Raw genomic sequence first — 18,715 nt, 5'->3', positions numbered from 1 at the left:
GCGCGCGAAATAAATGACTTATTGACCGACCTAGATGCGGACATAGGTTATCTCCGGCGTTCCCACCGAAAAATGTTCCCGTTTCTGCGTGAAGTAGAAAAAAACCGTGCACTCGCGGGAACACGGTCGTGCGAGACCGATCGTGGAAAAAGAGACTGGGATTTAAATGAATATACACGTTTGTTAAGTCGGGATGGGGATTGCCCACACCCTAAAATTACGTTCCCATTTAAAAATCACCCCAATCGTCGTGGCGATTCGCCGCGGTCCGCGGCGGTTCAATCGAGAACAAGTGCTGTGCACGAACTGTCGCGGAGAAGCCGTGACCATATATTAAGCAATTTTTTTAGGCGTGATTTTAAAAGGTGACAGCTGTCAAGTCGACTTCACGGACCGGAACAGAGACGGAAGTGTGCCGGAACGATTCGAGGGAGTTCGCCGAAACGTAGTTCGTTATTGCTCGTTTCGCTGGATAACGATTTTGAGAAGTGTCGCTAATGGTTTTAGACAGGGGGAATTCTTATCCGGATAAAAATTCGAAATAGCGAATAAAGAGCAGTGCAGTTCGGCTAAAGACTCGAGTAAACAAAACAACGTGATATGCGACAGAAACGAAACAACGGGTGAATTGTGCCACAGATTCAACAGAAGCTGTACGGAGTTGCTATTTATGGCGTCCCATGCTCGCCACCAGAGGGAGTCGCGGCGTTCTCACAAGCGCTCAACCGACTCCCCTTGGTTGCTATACAGGGTGTTCGGCAACCCCTGGAAAAAATTATAATGGAAGATTCTAGAGGTCAAAATAGGATGAAAATCAAGAATACCAATTTGTTGATGGAAGCTTCGTTAAAAAGTTATTAACGTTTAAAGTTCCACCCATTGTGAATTTTTTTCTCGAAAATGCGCAGGATTTCGGGGGTATGTCTGTTCACCAAAAATGATTGTATTTAACCCCTTCAACTAAAAATAATTTTTTTAGGACGATTTGAAACCTTTCAATTTTGTTGAAAAATTTGTCTACCTACTCGAATTTTTTTCTCGAAAATGCGCAGGATTTCGGGGGTATATCTGTTCACCAAAAATGATTGTAATTGACCCCTACAACTAAAAATAATTTTTTTAGGACGATTTGAAACCTTTCAATTTTGTTGAAAAATTTGTCTACCTTCTCGAATTTTTTTCTCGAAAATGCGCAGGTTTTCGGGGGTATGTCTGTTCACCAAAAATGATTGTAATTGACCCCTTCAACTAAAAATAATTTTTTTAGGACGATTTGAAACCTTTTAATTTTGTTGAAAAATTTGTCTACCTTCTCGAATTTTTTTCTCGAAAATGCGCAGGATTTCGGGGGTATGTCTGTTCACCAAAAATGATTGTAATTGACCCCTTCAACTAAAAATAATTTTTTTAGGACGATTTGAAACTTTTCAATTTTGTTAAAAAATTTGTCTACCTACTCGAATTTTTTTCTCGAAAATGCGCAGGATTTCGAGGGTATGTCTGTTCACCAAAAATGATTGTAATTGACCCCTTCAACTAAAAATAATTTTTTTAGGACGATTTGAAACCTTTCAATTTTGTTGAAAAATTTGTCTACCTTCTCGAATTTTTTTCTCGAAAATGCGCCGGATTTCGGGGGTATGTCTGTTCACCAAAAATGATTGTAATTGACCCCTTCAACTAAAAATAATTTTTTTAGGACAATTTGAAACCTTTCAATTTTGTTGAAAAATTTGTCTACCTTCTCGAATTTTTTTCTCGAAAATGCGCCGGATTTCGGGGGTATGTCTACTCACCAAAGATAATTGTAATTGACCCCCGCAACCGAAAATAATTTTTCCAGAACGATTTGAAATTTTTGAATTTAATTGTTAATAACTTTTTAACGAAGCCTCAGTCAAGAAATTGGTATTCTTTAGAATCCCCCATTAAAATTTTTCCCAGGGGTGGCCAAACACTGTTTATATAGCAACCGAGAGGTTTGGTCGAGCGCTTGTGAGAGCACGACCCCTCTGGTGGCGAGAATGGGAGGCGACGCCACATATTTATGTACAATAATTACAGTTCTGTAGAGAGAAAGTTAATATATCAAAGAAACAGAAAATACCTTTGACAAGTGACGATATGAATATTTCATATTTCGACCCACGATACATTCCTGAACGGTACACTGGGGGCGAGTGTGTTTCTGGCACAGTCATGTGGTTTTGTTTATAGGAGTCTCGATTCGCTGAACGAAGTATGGCTTTTCACATAGTTACCATAGCCCGAATACATTTCTATTTACGAATTAACCCGTACAACACTTCGATGACCTTTCGCTTGGTGGTAGACGGCAACGTGGCGTTAACCAGTCTCCTCGACCTTTGACATTAAAAAAAACGATCGATCATGGAATCAAATTTTACAATATCACGAAGCATTGTGCGAATTAGGACACGTTTGATCGATGACTTTCCAATCGATGTCTCGTATTGTGTGATTCTAAGAGGCTTTGCGGGCCCGTCAATTATGTGTAACTTCGTTATAGCTTTCATTCGAGTTATCCTACCCTCTTATCCCGGGGGAAATTCGGATTATGTTATTAAACTCGATAAACGTGGCACTTTCAACCGATTGTTCCTTCGTTTGTTCAAAGAACAGTATGTGATTCTGTCGTATCATCCTGGCGCGTAGTTTCGATTTCGGTGAAAGCGCTATTAATTGTATAAAACTACATACGTGTCCTACATTATAAGTTATATTAAACATACAAACATCCATGCGAGCTGCTATCGCTGCAACGTCGTTTATTATTCGACAAGTACTGTCGACGTTAGGCTGTATGTACATCTTCAAGGGTCACTCCAGGTCGTACGTGTTAACTAGCTGTAACGTTTGTCAATTGTCTAGGGATACTGCAATTAAACTGTCTACTTTATAATCTCTCTCCAAAGCTTATTTTTACGATAAGGCCTGTACCGCCATCTACGGCAAAACGTTCAAGTTTGTCGAGAAATAAAACGTCGTCCTCGACGCTAGATAGCGCCTCATATCATGTTCGAAAGTCAAATTCTTCTTTATCGATAGCACATGTAGGTGCTTTTCACTTGCCATGTGCCTGCGTTTGGCATCGTGTAGTGTAAATAACAAAATGTACAACGTTCAAAATAATACTCATTCAACTTATAAACCTATCGTCCCCTTCATGATCTCGGTCTAGTCTGCATTACATTTTGTAATAAGAAAGTATCAGTGACGTACATTATGAATGTGTCATAACCTCGATGAGCATGTAAAGTGGAGCAGTTGGTTCGAAGTAATAGTTTCATTAATGTAACATATTTACGCGAAAGAACGGAAAGGTTTAAAATGGGAAATGAAACGGAGGACACGATCACTCACAAGACTCATAGAGAGCGTAACGCTGGTCGAAAAGCGGAGAAGAAGAAAGGCAAGAAGGAACATGTCCAAGAATTGACGGATAAGCAGAAGAATCCGAAAGCATTTACGTTTCATTCCGCGGTCAAGGCAGAAAGACGATTCAGACGGAAACAGGATATCGAAACCAAGAAACAACACATACCGCTCGTTGATAGAACCCCTCTTGAACCACCACCCGTGTTAGTCGCAGTTGTTGGTCCACCAAAGGTGGGAAAATCCTTGGTAATTCAATGTCTCATCAAGAATTACGTGAGACAACCACTGACCAATATAGTCGGTCCCGTCACCATTGTTTCTAGCAAAAAGAGGAGGGTTACATTCATGGAGTGCAACAATGACATAAACAGTATGATAGACATTGCAAAAGTAGCAGATTTGGTGTTGTTGCTAATAGATGCATCCTTTGGGTTTGAAATGGAAATCTTTGAATTTTTAAACATATGTCAGGTCCATGGTATGCCCAGGATCATGGGTGTTCTAACACACTTGGATTTAATAAAGAATGCAAAGCAGTTAAAGAGAACTAAGAAAACTCTGAAGCATCGTTTCTGGACAGAAGTGTATGCTGGAGCTAAATTGTTTTATCTGTCCGGATTGGTTCATGGAGAATATTTACGTACAGAGACTAAAAACCTGGGCAGGTTTATATCCGTAATGAAGTTTAGGCCTTTAACTTGGCGTAGCATGCATCCTTACATTCTTGCAGATAGAGTGGAGGATCTAACATCTGCAGAATTAATTAGACAAAATCCAAAAGTTGACAGAACTGTATGCTTATATGGGTACGTAAAATTTTATAGACAGTTGATCAAAATGTTTACAAGCACTACTCGGGAAATACTGTGTATGTAGCCCTTCTATAACACGGTTTCACTTTAACACCTCAGTCAAGAAATTGATATTCTAGAATCTCCCATTAAAATAATTCCCAGGGTTGGCCAAACACCCTGTATAAGCAAATTATAATCTATTAAATTAAGGTTGCGTTAAATTAAAATAATATGCTTACATAGAATTAAAAAAGAATTTATACTGATTCTGGGTCTCATATAACACGGTTTCACGCAACGCTGTATTTTCTAGGAACCTATCTACCGTGTTATAGGAGGGTTACCTGTAGTTAAATGATGATAGTTCGATGTTTGTACTTACAGGTATGTAAGAGGGATTCCATTGAACAAAGAAACATCCATACATATTCCCGGATGCGGAGACGTGAAGATCAAAGACGTCAGTTTCTTGCCGGATCCCTGCCCTTTACCAGAGGCATTAAAAAAACGTGCATTGGTGGAGAAAGAACGACTAATTTACGCACCATTTTCTGGCGTTGGCGGAATAGTTTACGACAAAGACGCTGTTTACGTGGAATTAGGCGGCAGTCATTCCTACAAGGAAGACGACACAGGTCTGGTGGGAGCTTTGATGGACACTCAAGAGACGCTCGATCAAAAATTACAGCACAGCGAGTTACAATTATTTAGCGACGCTGTTCCGATAAAGTCACAGGACGTGACTGAAAATCTTAGTAATTACGTGGGTGAAACGGTAGTCCAAGATGGCAGAGTACGAAGGAAAGTTATATTCCCTGATAGCGAAGGATCTATGAAACCGTTCGATGATGTATCGGATGGTAGCGATCATGAAAATGACGAAGAATCCGAGGATGAAAACGAACAGGAAAAAGAAGGAAAAGCTGAACGTGTGTTGGAAGACGATGAAAACGAGGGATTAGAAGAAGAAAGTGGGAACGAAACGGAAGAAATGCACGACAGGAAGAGCGTAAAAAGGAAAAGTAAAAGCAATCGATTAGAAAATGTCAAACGCCAAAAGAAAAGCAGTTCAGACTCCGAGGATAGCGACGTCGACACGATGGAAGAAAAGTCTTCGAATTCGGGTAAACCCAGTGCTTCAGAAACTCCAAATACAGAGGTTTATTATTCCGTAAGCAAAGAGTCTGATATTTTGATAAAGAACAAGATAACGGAAGCGCTCGGTTTACTAAATTCCAGTTCAAGCAAAGGCAATAAGAAATCAAATAGCGAGAGCGAGAGCTTCGACGAGCTCAGCGACGAAGATTCACGGGCTGAATTGAGAATGGACGATGTAGACGAAGAGACTAACTCGCCGCGTGAATCCTCCGAGGAAGGAGATGACGAGTCCGAAGACGAATTGAAATGGAAGTCGAATCTGGCCGATAGAGCCAGGGATGCTTTCGAAGATCGTCAACGAAGTAACAAGAATCTAATGAAACTTGTGTACGGCGTATTCGATAGGAGCAACCTCGTGGAAGAGCAGGATGAGAAGCAAGAGGAGAACGATAACGAAATAGGTGGGATTTTCCGTAGAGTCCAAGAAAAAGAGAAACAAAAGATCAAGGAACGAGAATTACAGAATCTGGAGGAATCTATATTCTTCGCGGAGGCGCCGCGCGATTGGTTGGACGAGGAAAACAAGTTGCTCGTGGCGAATCGTTTCGTAACGGGGAAATGGAAGGAGTCGGAAGACGCTGAGGCGCTTTTAAAACTGGACGACATGGACGATGAGGATTTGTACGGAGACTTCGAGGACTTGGAAACTGGAGAGAAGCACGAAGCGAAAGCGCCGAAAGAATCGACCACGAATGAAATGGAGGAAAAGAAAAGGCTCATAGAGAAGAAGAAAAAGTTAAAGGAACAGTTCAATATGGAGTACGACAACAACGAGACCAAGACGTACTACGATGAGTTGAAACAAGAGGTCGAGAGGCAGGCGAATTTGAACAAATCGGAATTTGATGGTGTGGACGATGACGTCAGAGTTCAGCTGGAAGGGTACCGTCCGGGCATGTACGTACGCGTCGAGATAGAAGCTGTGCCCTGCGAACTTATCACTCATCTAGACCCTACGTACCCACTCATTCTCGGAGGACTTCTACACGGCGAGGAGAATATCGGTTATGTGCATACGCGAATCAAGAAACATCGATGGTATCCGAAGATCTTGAAGAGTAAAGATCCACTGATACTTAGCATGGGCTGGAGACGATTCCAAACGCTTCCGATTTTCTCCAAACTGGAAGACAATTTACGGAGCAGGATGCTGAAGTATACGCCGGAGCACGTCGCTTGTATGTCCCATTTCTGGGGTCCAGTCACGCCGCAGGGTACTGGAGTTCTAGCTGTCCAGGACGTCGCTACCAGAGTGCCAGGATTTCGAATAGCGGCGACAGGTTCCGTCGTCGAGATGGAAAAGAGCACGCAAATCGTTAAAAAGCTGAAGCTCACCGGTGTACCCTTGAAGATATACAAGAAGACTGCCTTTATCAAAGATATGTTCAACACGACGCTCGAAGTAGCGAAATTCGAAGGTGCTAAGATAAAGACTGTATCCGGTATACGCGGTCAGATAAAGAAAGCCGTCTCGAAGCCGGAAGGGTGTTTCCGTGCTACGTTCGAAGACAAAATTCTTTTGAGCGACATTGTATTCTGTCGAACCTGGTACAAAGTCGACGTCACGAAGTTCTACAATCCTGTAACATCGCTTCTATTGCCGCCCGAGGAAAAGAATCGCTGGCAAGGGATGAAAACAACCGGCCAACTGAAGAGAGAAAAGAACATTCGTATGCCAGCCAATACGGACTCTATGTATACGACCATCGAGAGACAGCCGAAAGTGTTCGGTCGTCTGACCATTCCTAGGAGCTTGCAGAAAGAGCTTCCGTATCGAAATAAGCCAAAATTAATGCCAACTGCTGGCAATCGTAAGCCCAAGTTCAAAGACGGCAGAGTGGCTGTGGTGCGGGAACCGAAGGAGCAGAAAGTAGCGAAGATCATGGAAATGATCAAGACCAATTATACTCACAAGCAAAGACTACTGAAAGCGGCTACTAAGAAACGAATGGAAGCGTATCAAGCTCGAATCAAAGCAGAAGAGGCACGGAAGTTCAAGAGGCAAAAGGAACTGAAGAAACACGTGTTCAGGGAACTTAGTAAACTGGAAAAAAAGAAAAACAAACGGTAATATGTAATGAAATGCACATTGTTTTTATATTATTCAATATACAGTGTAACTTTCATCTACACCAAGTTTCTCGGAAGTGCATTATTTGCCTCTATTGTACAGTAACTGTTGACTCTGTTGTATTACGTATGTAAAATAGATTGCTTGATATTTACAAAAAAAAAGAAAAAGAAAAAGAAAAACCTGGCGCATCGTTTGCAAAGCAATGAAACTTGTCAAAATATCGGTTTTATTGCAAACATTTAGATAAGTTACAATATAATTATATATTATCAAAATATATTATTAGTCCGTACAAAATAACAACTTTATATGCAATATTCTTACAATATAGCTTGTGATCCACGCCATGACGCGATGGTATGATGTCCCGTTGAGTAATTGTCTCCACCCTGAAATTAATTAACAAACACATCGTCGATTTTTTCATTTACATAAATATTTTTAACGAGCTTAGAAACTGCCGCAATTTTACCTGCGTTAACATTAATAATTCGTCTTGCGTATCGACGATTTTAACGGGAAACGGAGAACCAGGTACCAGAACGCCTGCCCAGCGAACTTCAACTCTATAATCACCCGGCTCCGTTGGATCGTATCGACAAAGTATTATCCGATCCTTTTGAGTTTCTCTCTGCATTTCTACTCTGAACGCTCCCTTGGGGCCACGAACTCTTACCGTGAGTTGACCGGCACCGGCACCGCGCGTATCGCAAATGAAGCGCGATTGAAACGTTGCTAATACACCGTGCTCGATTCCTGGCCCGTACACTCGAACCTATAAATGCACCATAATTTGATGTGTACTAAAGAAATCTCTGGAGGCCAAGATAAGTATGTGTAATGACCAAAAATGATTGTAATTGACCTCCGGAACCGAAAATAATTTTTCCAGAACGATTTGAAATTTTTTAATTTAATTGTTAACTTTTTAACGAAGTCTCAGTCAAGAAATTAATATTTTGGTCTCTAGAATCTCCCATCAAAATTTTTCCCAGGGGTGGCCGAACACCCTTATTAGAGTGCTTGGAGCTCGAACCCAACTCGTAAGAAATTTCAAATTACCTTCGAAGCATCCGGGGCACCGGAAACACGCAACGTAAAAGGCGAACCCGGAACATGTTCTCCAGCATACTTAATTGTCAACGCATGACGCCCGGCCTCTTGAGGTTTTACATTTAACGTGAAAGTTGCATCGCCATGATCGTACAACTCGCAGTAAGCCACTTTGTGAGGCCCGACACAGTGTGCCGTTAGTTCGCCTGAATGTAAAAGAATATTTATTTAAAAATTCATTAAGGCGTAAGGAATTTCAGTTTCGAATATAAGACATTCACCAGGTCCCGCGCGTCTCGTGTCGATGAAACTTCTTATTTCTTGTCCAACTATACCGTTTTTTAGCCCATCCCCTGAGCAAATAACTCGCGAAGCATCGGCCGCACTCGTTACATTTATTTGCAAGGGGCACCCTTTTAATTGTCTTCCGTTCCACGACACGGTCATTAAAAGGGGATCCGGAGTTAGCGGTATATAACTTGCACGATAAACACTGTCCCCTGAACGTAAAATCAAATAATTCAGTCCTCCACTTGCCGTCGAATTATACAAATTCGATGTATTGCAGGAAGTAGGAAACATCAATAACGATAAAACAAAATGTGACCGTCGAAAATGCCGCAAGTTATTCACCTAAATGTTGCAACATTACGTTGAGTTCATTAGTCGGTGAAAAGAGTTGAACTTTCGGCGTTCCGTTACCAGCTTGGGAGCCGTCTATTGTGAAACTAACTTCCTCTCCGCACTTAGCAGATGTTAATCCTCTCCCTCTTAATAATACTCGACTCGTGTCTTGTACTGGTGGCTACATATTAGAAAGAGAACTTAGTCGTTGTAACAGATACACTACTTTAGCTAAATACCTCTAAATCTTGAACTATTGCTAGCTTTGGGGCTCCCGGGAATGACGACCCATTGAATAATATTTCTAAGCGGTGCTCTCCACCATTGATATGCGGTGGAATGAGCTTCAGTCTATTGTTTGAAGTCATTTCGAAAGATAACGGCTGATCGCCTATTTTCCCAGTGAGTTCGCCTGGCCCCGCATCAGCGGTGTCAAAACTGATTTTATTTGATGGGTGTAATTTCAACCGTCCAATATCGTCGCATACAGCCGGCCAACCACCTTAATTGCATCAAATAACTTTCGATGTGACGAAAAGTATTCTGTGTTTATTTCATTACTTACCGATCACGCGAAGATTTCGTGTATCTATGATTTTCGGATGCCAGGGAGATCCAGGAAGCTGTTGCCCAGCCGAGACAACTCTGATATCGAACACGCCGACCTCAGATGGAACGTAAGATACGTTCCAAGTACCCGGATTGGCCCCGGCTTCGATGATCGCTTTCGAAACACTGTCCGGACCATCGACCTATCAAAGAATGCAAAATGCATTTACGTGAAAGCAGTTGTATACAGATGAGCACTTTTTAACAGAAATCGTAATGTATTTACCTGAACAGCCGGAGGACTTCTCGTGCCAGTAACGATAAAATGTGCTGCCTTATCTACATGACCGCTCAGTAAACCTTCTCCCTTTGCACGAGCTTGCCCAGCTGCATCAACCGTGCACACTACTGGACTACCGGGTATGGGACATCCTCCTATGCGCACGATTATGACAAACATTCTTATAATCAGAATTAATTAAATTCTAGACCAAACTATCCCCTTGTAGTAGGATATAATTTAATCTTACCGTATGTGATGTTCATCATGTAAGTACCGGGTACGCTAGGAGAAAATTCCACCATCTCGGCTCCATCGTTAAGCGGAGTAACTTGTAACGGAAGTTCTTGACCCAGTGGACTTGTTGCTGTCACATCCAAATCCGCCATTCCAGCGTCTGTCTTCATTACTACAAGAGTTTATTATCATAATTAACTTGTTCGATTGACGCATGCACACGTATTCAATACACGTACTTTTAAATGCGATATGATCGTGTACAGATACGGTCATTGGACCCAACTCTTGCAATTTCACTTTGGAAACATCGAAAGCTTGACAGAAAAACGGTGAACCCAGCACGGGTTTCGCACCATGCAGAACATCGATCTTGTATGTTCCTGGTGAAATGAAACATTTTTTTATTAAACACAGTATTGTTAGCAATATTAGCCTTAAATTAATTCAAACTCACCAATAGTGTTTGTTGTAAATTCAGCAAGCAAATTCCCATCTCGATGTTGATAACATCGAACTGGAACCGCGTTGCCTTGTGGCCCGCTAATTACGACGTCGAATTCTTTCCCAGGGCGTCCTAATGTTTCGATGGTAAACGAGGTCACTTTTCCAACGCACGATTGATATAATCCTAAACCTGTGGCAGTTACTTCCCGTCCTCCAGTAGGGCTGCGAACAGTTACGTCTAATGGACTGCCTAAAATAAAATAATACAACTAGTAACAAATAGACGAACCGTGAAAAAAATAGATCTAAAAATAGGCGGATGAATATTATACCCGAGATGTGAACTTCGTTATACTTCATGTGGACTCTATGAGGAGCTGCTCGTGTTGGATGAAAAATTATTTCATAAAGACCATTATCTCCTTCCCTGACTACGCTATCGACGTCGGCTCCAGCAGCGCGCACATTCACTGCCAGTTTTCCGGGTCCGGCTTCTTTCGATGCAACCACTGTAAAACGGATTTTAAATTTCTATTCGAACGTACGTTTAATACGAAAGTGTATTATACATCGTACCTATAATACTTCCAGGTCGATGGCAAACTACGTCTGATACTTCTTTAATCGTAACTTTTCCAGGATCGAAAGCTTGAAGTGTTTGGGAACTTATCATTTTGTGACCGTCACTAAAAATTACGCTGTAAGTTCCAACTTGTCGCGTTCGGATTTCTACTCGATATAAATTGGACGATAATTTCGTCAAAGTGCATGGGATAATTATACCATCGGGTCCTGATCGAATATTCAATTAGAATGTAATGTTACAGTACAATTTCCAAAAAAAAAGGACAATACTTCAAAAGAAACTTTACCTGTAACTTCAGCTGATACGGGACCTTCCAATCCTGGCATTTCTAAATCCATGTAAGCTGTATTGCCAACTCGAATCATAGATGGCCCGTCTAACATAGTACTGACCACAGGACATTTAAATGGACTCCCTAATGTATAATAATGTAACTAATTTACTGTCGTGAATATTTACTAGTACCCATTAGAAGAAGAAATATTAAGTTACAGACCTGGTACATTGTCATCGTTGAAACTAATATTAACATAATGAGTACTAGTAGTCTGTGGAACGAACGTTACGTCGTACAATCCGCGAGCACAGGCGACTACTTCAGCTTTAACGGTATTATTTTCCGTGCTCACTACTAATTCCAATGTTCCTTCACCAGCTTCCGCGGCATCAACTGTAAAAGTTGTTGCTTGACCTAACAACGCTTCCGTAAGACCCGACACGTGAACCTGAATACATTTTTATTAAAATGTGCTATCAAGAATTAGACAAAATCGTACTTATTTAAAAAAATCTACCTTCGTGACGTCATAAATATTGCAAGCAAACGGAGATCCTTTTACATGTTCATTGTCCACTAACACGCTGATATTATGTCTGCCCACTTCCATAGGCACAAAACTAATGTTATATTTTCCATCTATGGGTTCTATTGTAATAGGGAGCGATATACTAGATGGCGGCATTACGATCACATCGCAATTCGTCGAAGGAGCTTGTGGATCTACCGTGAAAGAAATCAGCTGCTTCACGGCTCCCATTTTTAAATGATGACCTATGATCGCTGCTTGTCCCGCGCCAACTACTTTACAGCTAAATGGCGAACCCGGGACAGGTTCCCCGTTGAAACGAACGCTGAGGCTGTGCACAGCAGCTTCTTGAGGTTTGAAATTTACTCTGAACTTTGCATTCCCTTCGCTTTGTACATAATTTGGTACGTTTTTACCATTTACAGCAACAATGATTTCAAGATTGCCAGCACCTGCTTGGCTAGCGTTAACTGAGATTTAAAGAAGATATACCGATGAATTCTGCCATAGATGTATTGTATAACTAAGTAGAGACCATTAACTTACTACTGAAGAAAACTGGTTTCCCAACGACCCCGCTATTTATATCTGTCACCTTTACTTTATCCGCATTATAAGCTTTTACTAGAAATGGGCTACCTTCCACGTGCGATCCACTTAATTTCACTTCAACGCTATGGTCGCCTATAAATTTCACGGATTTTTGTTTAAAGTTTTTACAACTCTCTATTGCGATGCATTGGTCTACGTACCAACGTCTTTTGGGGTAAAACCTGCAGTGTAACTCCCATGCCCGTTCTGTTTAACGTGAACTGACAAACTTTCTCTAGTGGGTGAAAGAACTTCTACTATAGGTGTTCCTAAGGAAGGATCTGCTTCTATTGTGAATGTTGTCAGGCGATTTACAGACACTTTTTCGAGCCCTTCGGTTATTATTACTTTCGCGGTGTCACTCACCTAATTTTCACCAGCAAAAACATCACATAATACGTATTTTCGAAATTACAGTAAAACCTCGCTAAACCAGTAGTCGATCACGTCGTTGATCAGTTAATCACAGTTTTAATTAGCAAGAACGTAATTTTAATCTTTTTAAAAAATTATGCACCCGTTTAAACACATAATAAACGCAAGAATATCATACCTGACAGCTAAAAGGACTACCAGGTACATCCTCTCCATTGAATCGTAAGTCCACGGTATGTACAATTGGCTCTCGAGGTGTAAATGATATCGCATACGTGTGCGGACCCTGAGCTTGAGCAGACGTAGGCACACGACCGCCATTTACAGTCACTTCTAAGTTCCCTGGTCCTGCTTGACTAGTTTCAACTAAAAATAAAAAATATTAAAGAAAAATGGGGAATGCGATATATACTTCTCGATACGCATTTCATACGGCACAAAGTATACCACGAACGAAAGCAGTACCTAAGAAAGTTACAGGCATTCCTATAACACCGTGTTTAGCATCCTTTACTTTGATGGCAGTCACGTCATAGACTTTGCAGCTAAATGGACTGCCAACCACGGCAACATTCCGATGGCTTACCGAAATTCTATGTTCTCCGACTACTCTTGGCGTAAATGCTACGCTGCAGGTCGTGTCTTTGTTGTCAGTCACTTGAGCGGGTACAGCCTGTCCATTGGGTCCTATCAAGTCCGCCGGTTAGTTGTTTAATACAATTTAGTCAGCCAACTACTAGGGTGGATCGGATGGACACCAAAAGTAGACGATGGGGATTTATGCGCGTCCAACAAGTTCTTTCTTAATGTTAACATTTTTAATTGGAACAAGCAATCGTATTAGAAAAAGCGACGTATAAGTTGTTATGATAAAATAATGGCTGCGGATGCGTGGATATAAACGTAATTAATCTAGAAATTAATTTAATTTGATTAATGCTTGGTTAATACTATATCTTGCGTGTTATTGCAAAAATCGAATTATATAGAAGGAACAATGCAAGCAAAATGTTTCGAGGCTCGGTGAATCGAAGGAAGAAACCACTTCCGGAAGAAACGAGAGATCGATCTGTTGATTGCATTGTTGATTCGCTTAACTAAGTATGGACTATCTAAATAATTGATAATGTTGGCACATTGGATGAAAGCACTGTGCAAAGTTTCAAACTCAAACTTTGAACCATTGTGCCATGATACTTAAAATTTAAAGTGGAATTAATAATAATTATATATATAGCACCATACAATGGCTGTCATGTGAAATATACATGAGTGTATATATATATGTATATATATATATATATATATATGGTTCAGCAATTGAAATGAAAATTGCAAAGCGTTAGTCACTGTTTTAGCAATTATTTGCGATTGTGGAACCGAATCCCATATAATACTCTAAAATGGTAACCAACGATTAAAACACAAGAAAAGAGCATGAGAAAAACTATCCTTATGCAACACTTTTAGAAGGTCAAGTTAAAAACCCACCACCGATTTATTTAAAGTACTCCATTATTAAGGTAAAAATGAGATTAGTTTTGTTTGAGAAGTCTAGTAATGTCGTAGTCTGAAAGCTGGCCGACCTGCAACAGAGAGAGAATTGCTCTCAAGCCAGAGATTAACGAGACAGTCGAACACAGAGGCACAACTTCGTGCAAGTTTCCACCATGATTAACAGAAAAACGTATCGAATGAATTATCACAAACAGACAAGACAACAATCGAGAAAAATTAACACGAAGGTGGTAAACGGAACATAGAAGGTGCTCGTATAATACTTTCGGTCGTCGGCGGGACCGTTGTGCATAAGTTGTAAAAATCTTGTAACATTGGGTTGGAACGTTAGATTTATAGGAATATCAAACATAGAGAGTATGATGTCGCTGTGAAGATAATGATTTTTGTGCGATAACAACAAGGGTACAACTTTTAATTGAATGGTACTCATGCGGCATATACATATTAACGTGTATATAAAGTAAAAACACGTCGATAATGATTTAAATAAAATAATCGACTTACCTTCAACGTTTACTTCTAAATCCTCCAAGCTACCGGCAACGTTACTGACAGTAAGATAGCTTTGCCGTCCTAATCCAGCACTGCTTAATGCCTGCCCACTCACTGTTACATGACTATCACCACCTACCCGAGTAACAATCGGACAGCCTGGCACAGTTCGTTTGTTAAAGGCGATATTAATTATGTGTTCGCACGCCTCGAATGGTACAAAGCTGACCGAGAATCGTGCATTCCCTTGTGGCGTCACTTGGGTAGGTATATTCTGACTACGAGCCGATATCGTGATTTCTAAATTTCCTTCGCCAGCTTGACTTGCGTCGACTATCGACAATAACAAAGACTTTAATGTTATTGCTCCAACGAGCATCCGAGACATTTCAGCCTGCTTTCGTTTTTAACATACCGGAGAAGTGTGTTGGCTGACCAACACTACCCCTAGCTACAGGACCGATTAACACTTTGTCCGCATTGAATGCCTTAGCTAAGAATGGTGTGCCATTTACAGGATGCCCATTATACTCGACGCTAATCGAATGAATGCCAACGTCTCTTGGAATGAATTCTGCCGTGAAGCCACTCTTTATATCGCCCGTTACTTTAACGGGTAATTCGCTATTTGGTCCTTAGAAAAATACGCATTTCGTTATTGCGAGACGGTTCGTACTTATGCTACACATTCCTTAATACTAACCTCGTACAGAAACTGCAAGCTCTGCGCTACCGCTACCATCAACTCCCATATGAAAGCTAGCAGGTTGATCGACTGGAATTAATTCCAGGTGATTTAAACTTAACGTTACTCTGCTTGTATCGGAAACGTTACAAATAAAGGGGCATCCTTTAACTGCTTCCCCATTGAACTTTATATCTATGTAGTGTGGTTTAGCAATTTCAGGCGTAAAGGAGACAAGACAACGTCCACCTCCTACTACTTGTACGTGATTGGGCACCTCTCCTTCATTTATTGAGATTTCAAGCTGTCCCTCGCCAGCAGCACTAGCATCGACTGTGAACATTACAAGAAACTTGAGCATACATTTATATTCGTTATTTTGATTGATTATTATTTACATTAGTAACGTTCTCGTCGATTTCTATAATTCTTATGTTATAGGCCGTAATATTGCACTCGCGCGAGCATCGAGTTGTCTTTTATCAAGGGCATTTAAAACGGGAGAACCCCACCAATTCTTGGAACTGGCTTCCCGCTTGACGGGCTTACGCGATTTTACAATAATTACTTTATGTATTAGAACGCTTAGGAACATATTATCTAATGTAAATGATTACCCTTTTATTTAGAAAGAGAGAACCATCTTTAATTACCTCTAAATTGGCAGGCATGCCCTACAACAGCACTGGGTACATCAGTAACTTGAATTAAACTGCTATTGTACACCTTGGCAACAAGAGGTCCTGCCGGTAGCTTTTGTCCCGCGATGCTTACTTCCACAAGATGACTGCCTACTTCTGTTGGTGTAAATTCAACTCTAAATTCTCCAGAGCGTCCTGGTTCTTCGTCAATTCTTGCTGGTATATGCCTTTTAGAAGGTGCTGAAATCAATCGTTGCATTTTGTGTTGGAAGGTTTACGGTGCTTCGACAAGAAGAGGATACTTAAGTTGTGTTGCATACTTACTTATAATTTGGACATCAATTTCATTGCTGTTAAAGCCAAGAGCAGAGAGCTCGAACAATGCAGGACTACCGGCAGGGACCAATCTTATGGAGTCCCCAATTACTGACATTTTTGGGGCTGGCATGATGCCCACTCTCCACGGTGATCCTATTGATTTCATAAATTACTTTAATAATTTTGTAGTACTTTAATTGCACGAACAAGTGTATGTATTTCATATCATAGTAAAAAATCATGAAATATATAATGTGTGCAGGAACTTCTTAATTCAATATCTGTACATAAGAACAGTGTTATATTATGAAAGTACATTTAATGTGCAATATTCAAGTATGGTGTATCTCTTAACAGTCGTCTCGAGATGGAGCATCAACTTATTCGAAACGTTAGATGTAATCTATCTGTTTGTGGTCGCTAGATTTTGAATCAAATTTCAATTTCCCGGAAGTGCAACGTGACTCCAATCAGATGTCACCTAACCTTTCTATCTGGCATAAGGGCACGCGCGGATCACAGAAGAAAATAGCCTCCGTAAGTACCGCGGGAAAATGCACAGAAGCAAGTTTATCTAAACACATTGGACAGAAGGAGACTGACAATCGCGCGATCGCGCGTCTATTCGAAGAAAAAATCTAATTACCTCGATCACCTTTACTTTTCAGACTACGAAACCTGAAAAACGCTGAAAACCTTAAACGAAAAAATGTAGAACTTAATTAAGTTACGGTGCAACCTGTGCGTCGATTGCAGAGTGAACGGAAACACGCGAACCGAATCTATCGATCAATAATAAAACTCGTTCACGGAACACACTTCGATCTCGGCCATAAGTGCGAGCAAAGTATCAAGTTTTCACAGTCGCACGCGGCGAACCGATTCGACGTTCATTATTCGACGCTCTTCGATGAACGTTGAACACAAACGATTCTCATAGAGACCCATTCTGACACGATTATCGAGACACGAAGGCAGAGATTCGAGACAACACTAGGGTGGATCACGAACGTTCGAAAAAAACCCGACAGATTATTGTAGCTTCGGTTTCGCGACAAGGAAACGTCAGCAGATCGCGATTCACGACAGACTCGAACGAGTCGAGCGACGGGACGAATGTGGCTGCCACTGGATTGCCGCTCAGGCCCAAAACCAGGGCCGTCCATTTCTTGGTGTACACTCCACAATTTTATTTCACGATTTTCCTCTCCATCTGATCAATTTTTATTTTTCAATTACAGACGCAACAATGATCGATACATCTTTAAATATTGCTACATTGCTAAAGAAAAAGAGAAGGTCTGCACCACAGCTAATTGATGTGTTTTGTTTTTTTTTTAATTCGACAACTATGTCATAGTAAGTAAGTAAGTCCTTTCATCTTTTGTATTCCTGATTACCCATTCTTCTATTTTTAGGTTTTTGAAAAGGTTCTAAAAGATATATGAAACAAAAGATTGAAGCATTTTAACAAACTATGAAGAATACTCGTGTACAAAGACCAGTAATTATACGGGGTGTTCATCCTTGGGAAACATTTTAATGGGAGATTGTAGAGGCCAAAATAAGACGAAAATCAAGAATACTAATTTGTTGATGGAGGCTTCGTTAAAAAGTTATTAACGTTTAAAGTTCCGACCTTGCTGAATTTTTTTCTAGAAACTGGGTAGCATTTCGGGGGTAGGTCTATTCAAAAAAAATTATTGCAATTGACCCCTGCAACTGATCATAATTTTTCCAGAACGATTTGAAATCTTTTTTTTCCGTCGAAAAATTTAGTCACCTTCTTGAATTTTTTTCTTGAAAATGCGTAGGATTTCGGGGGTATGTGTAATGACCCAAAATGATTGTAATTGACCCCCGTAATTGAAAATAATTTTTTTAGAACGATTCGAAATTTTTTAATTTCACCAAAAAATTTCAGCATCTACCCGATTTTTTTTCTCGAAAGTGGATAGGATTTCGAAGGTATGTGTAATCACCAAAAATGATTGTAATTGACCCCCACAATCGAAAATAATTTTTCTAGAACGATTTGAAATTTTTTAATTTAATTTTTTAATAACTTCTTAATGAAGCCTCAGT

At 40.5% G+C, this 18,715-nt stretch overlaps 2 protein-coding genes across 8 annotated transcripts in view; one reads left to right on the top strand and one right to left on the bottom strand.

Annotated features, from left to right (window-relative positions):
- Positions 1-3,073: 3,073 nt before the first annotated feature.
- Positions 3,074-7,496, top strand: LOC143351808 (ribosome biogenesis protein BMS1 homolog). Its single transcript, XM_076783768.1, has 2 exons — positions 3,074-4,205; positions 4,578-7,496. The coding sequence occupies exons 1-2, from the start codon at positions 3,352-3,354 to the stop codon at positions 7,420-7,422; spliced, it is 3,699 nt and encodes a 1,232-aa protein (XP_076639883.1). The 5' UTR covers positions 3,074-3,351; the 3' UTR covers positions 7,423-7,496.
- Positions 7,497-7,628: 132 nt separating this feature from the next.
- The window catches only part of Jbug (filamin-type immunoglobulin domains fbug), a 30,683-nt gene continuing 19,596 nt past the window's right edge, over positions 7,629-18,715 (bottom strand). For 2 of the 7 annotated variants that reach the window (XM_076783761.1, XM_076783762.1), the window contains exons 15-39: positions 16,637-16,783; positions 16,325-16,552; positions 15,690-16,004; positions 15,402-15,620; positions 14,999-15,319; positions 13,439-13,660; positions 13,152-13,339; positions 12,760-12,964; positions 12,554-12,691; positions 11,996-12,477; positions 11,698-11,926; positions 11,488-11,616; positions 11,192-11,407; positions 10,948-11,124; positions 10,626-10,865; positions 10,408-10,551; positions 10,182-10,340; positions 9,938-10,086; positions 9,668-9,854; positions 9,342-9,604; positions 9,112-9,283; positions 8,760-8,978; positions 8,488-8,684; positions 7,898-8,200; positions 7,629-7,814 (exon numbers count right to left, since the gene is read on the bottom strand). In XM_076783761.1, the coding sequence (XP_076639876.1) occupies positions 7,746-7,814; positions 7,898-8,200; positions 8,488-8,684; positions 8,760-8,978; positions 9,112-9,283; positions 9,342-9,604; positions 9,668-9,854; positions 9,938-10,086; positions 10,182-10,340; positions 10,408-10,551; positions 10,626-10,865; positions 10,948-11,124; positions 11,192-11,407; positions 11,488-11,616; positions 11,698-11,926; positions 11,996-12,477; positions 12,554-12,691; positions 12,760-12,964; positions 13,152-13,339; positions 13,439-13,660; positions 14,999-15,319; positions 15,402-15,620; positions 15,690-16,004; positions 16,325-16,552; positions 16,637-16,783 (5,318 nt within the window). In that variant the 3' untranslated portion in view covers positions 7,629-7,745. Of the gene's footprint in view, positions 7,815-7,897; positions 8,201-8,487; positions 8,685-8,759; positions 8,979-9,111; positions 9,284-9,341; positions 9,605-9,667; positions 9,855-9,937; positions 10,087-10,181; positions 10,341-10,407; positions 10,552-10,625; positions 10,866-10,947; positions 11,125-11,191; positions 11,408-11,487; positions 11,617-11,697; positions 11,927-11,995; positions 12,478-12,553; positions 12,692-12,759; positions 12,965-13,151; positions 13,340-13,438; positions 14,560-14,998; positions 15,320-15,401; positions 15,621-15,689; positions 16,005-16,324; positions 16,553-16,636; positions 16,784-17,276; positions 17,327-17,440; positions 17,834-18,715 lie in introns of those variants that run through there. The other 5 variants (XM_076783764.1, XM_076783763.1, XM_076783766.1 and 2 more) reach the window with 5 other exon arrangements.

Source organism: Colletes latitarsis, chromosome 2 (genome assembly GCF_051014445.1).
Source record: "Colletes latitarsis isolate SP2378_abdomen chromosome 2, iyColLati1, whole genome shotgun sequence".
NCBI lineage: Eukaryota > Metazoa > Arthropoda > Insecta > Hymenoptera > Colletidae > Colletes > Colletes latitarsis.
The sequence above is the reverse complement of the archived record's forward strand: the minus strand, read 5'-3'. Positions and strand labels throughout refer to the sequence as shown.

What these genes read in the sequence shown, in the direction of transcription:
- LOC143351808 (XM_076783768.1), top strand. Translation starts at nt 3,352, where the DNA reads ATGGGAAATGAAACGGAGGACACGATCACTCACAAGACTCATAGAGAG. An exon ending in AGAACTGTATGCTTATATGG is followed by an intron (nt 4,206 to 4,577) that starts GTACGTAAAATT and finishes TTGTACTTACAG; the next exon opens with GTATGTAAGAGGGATTCCAT.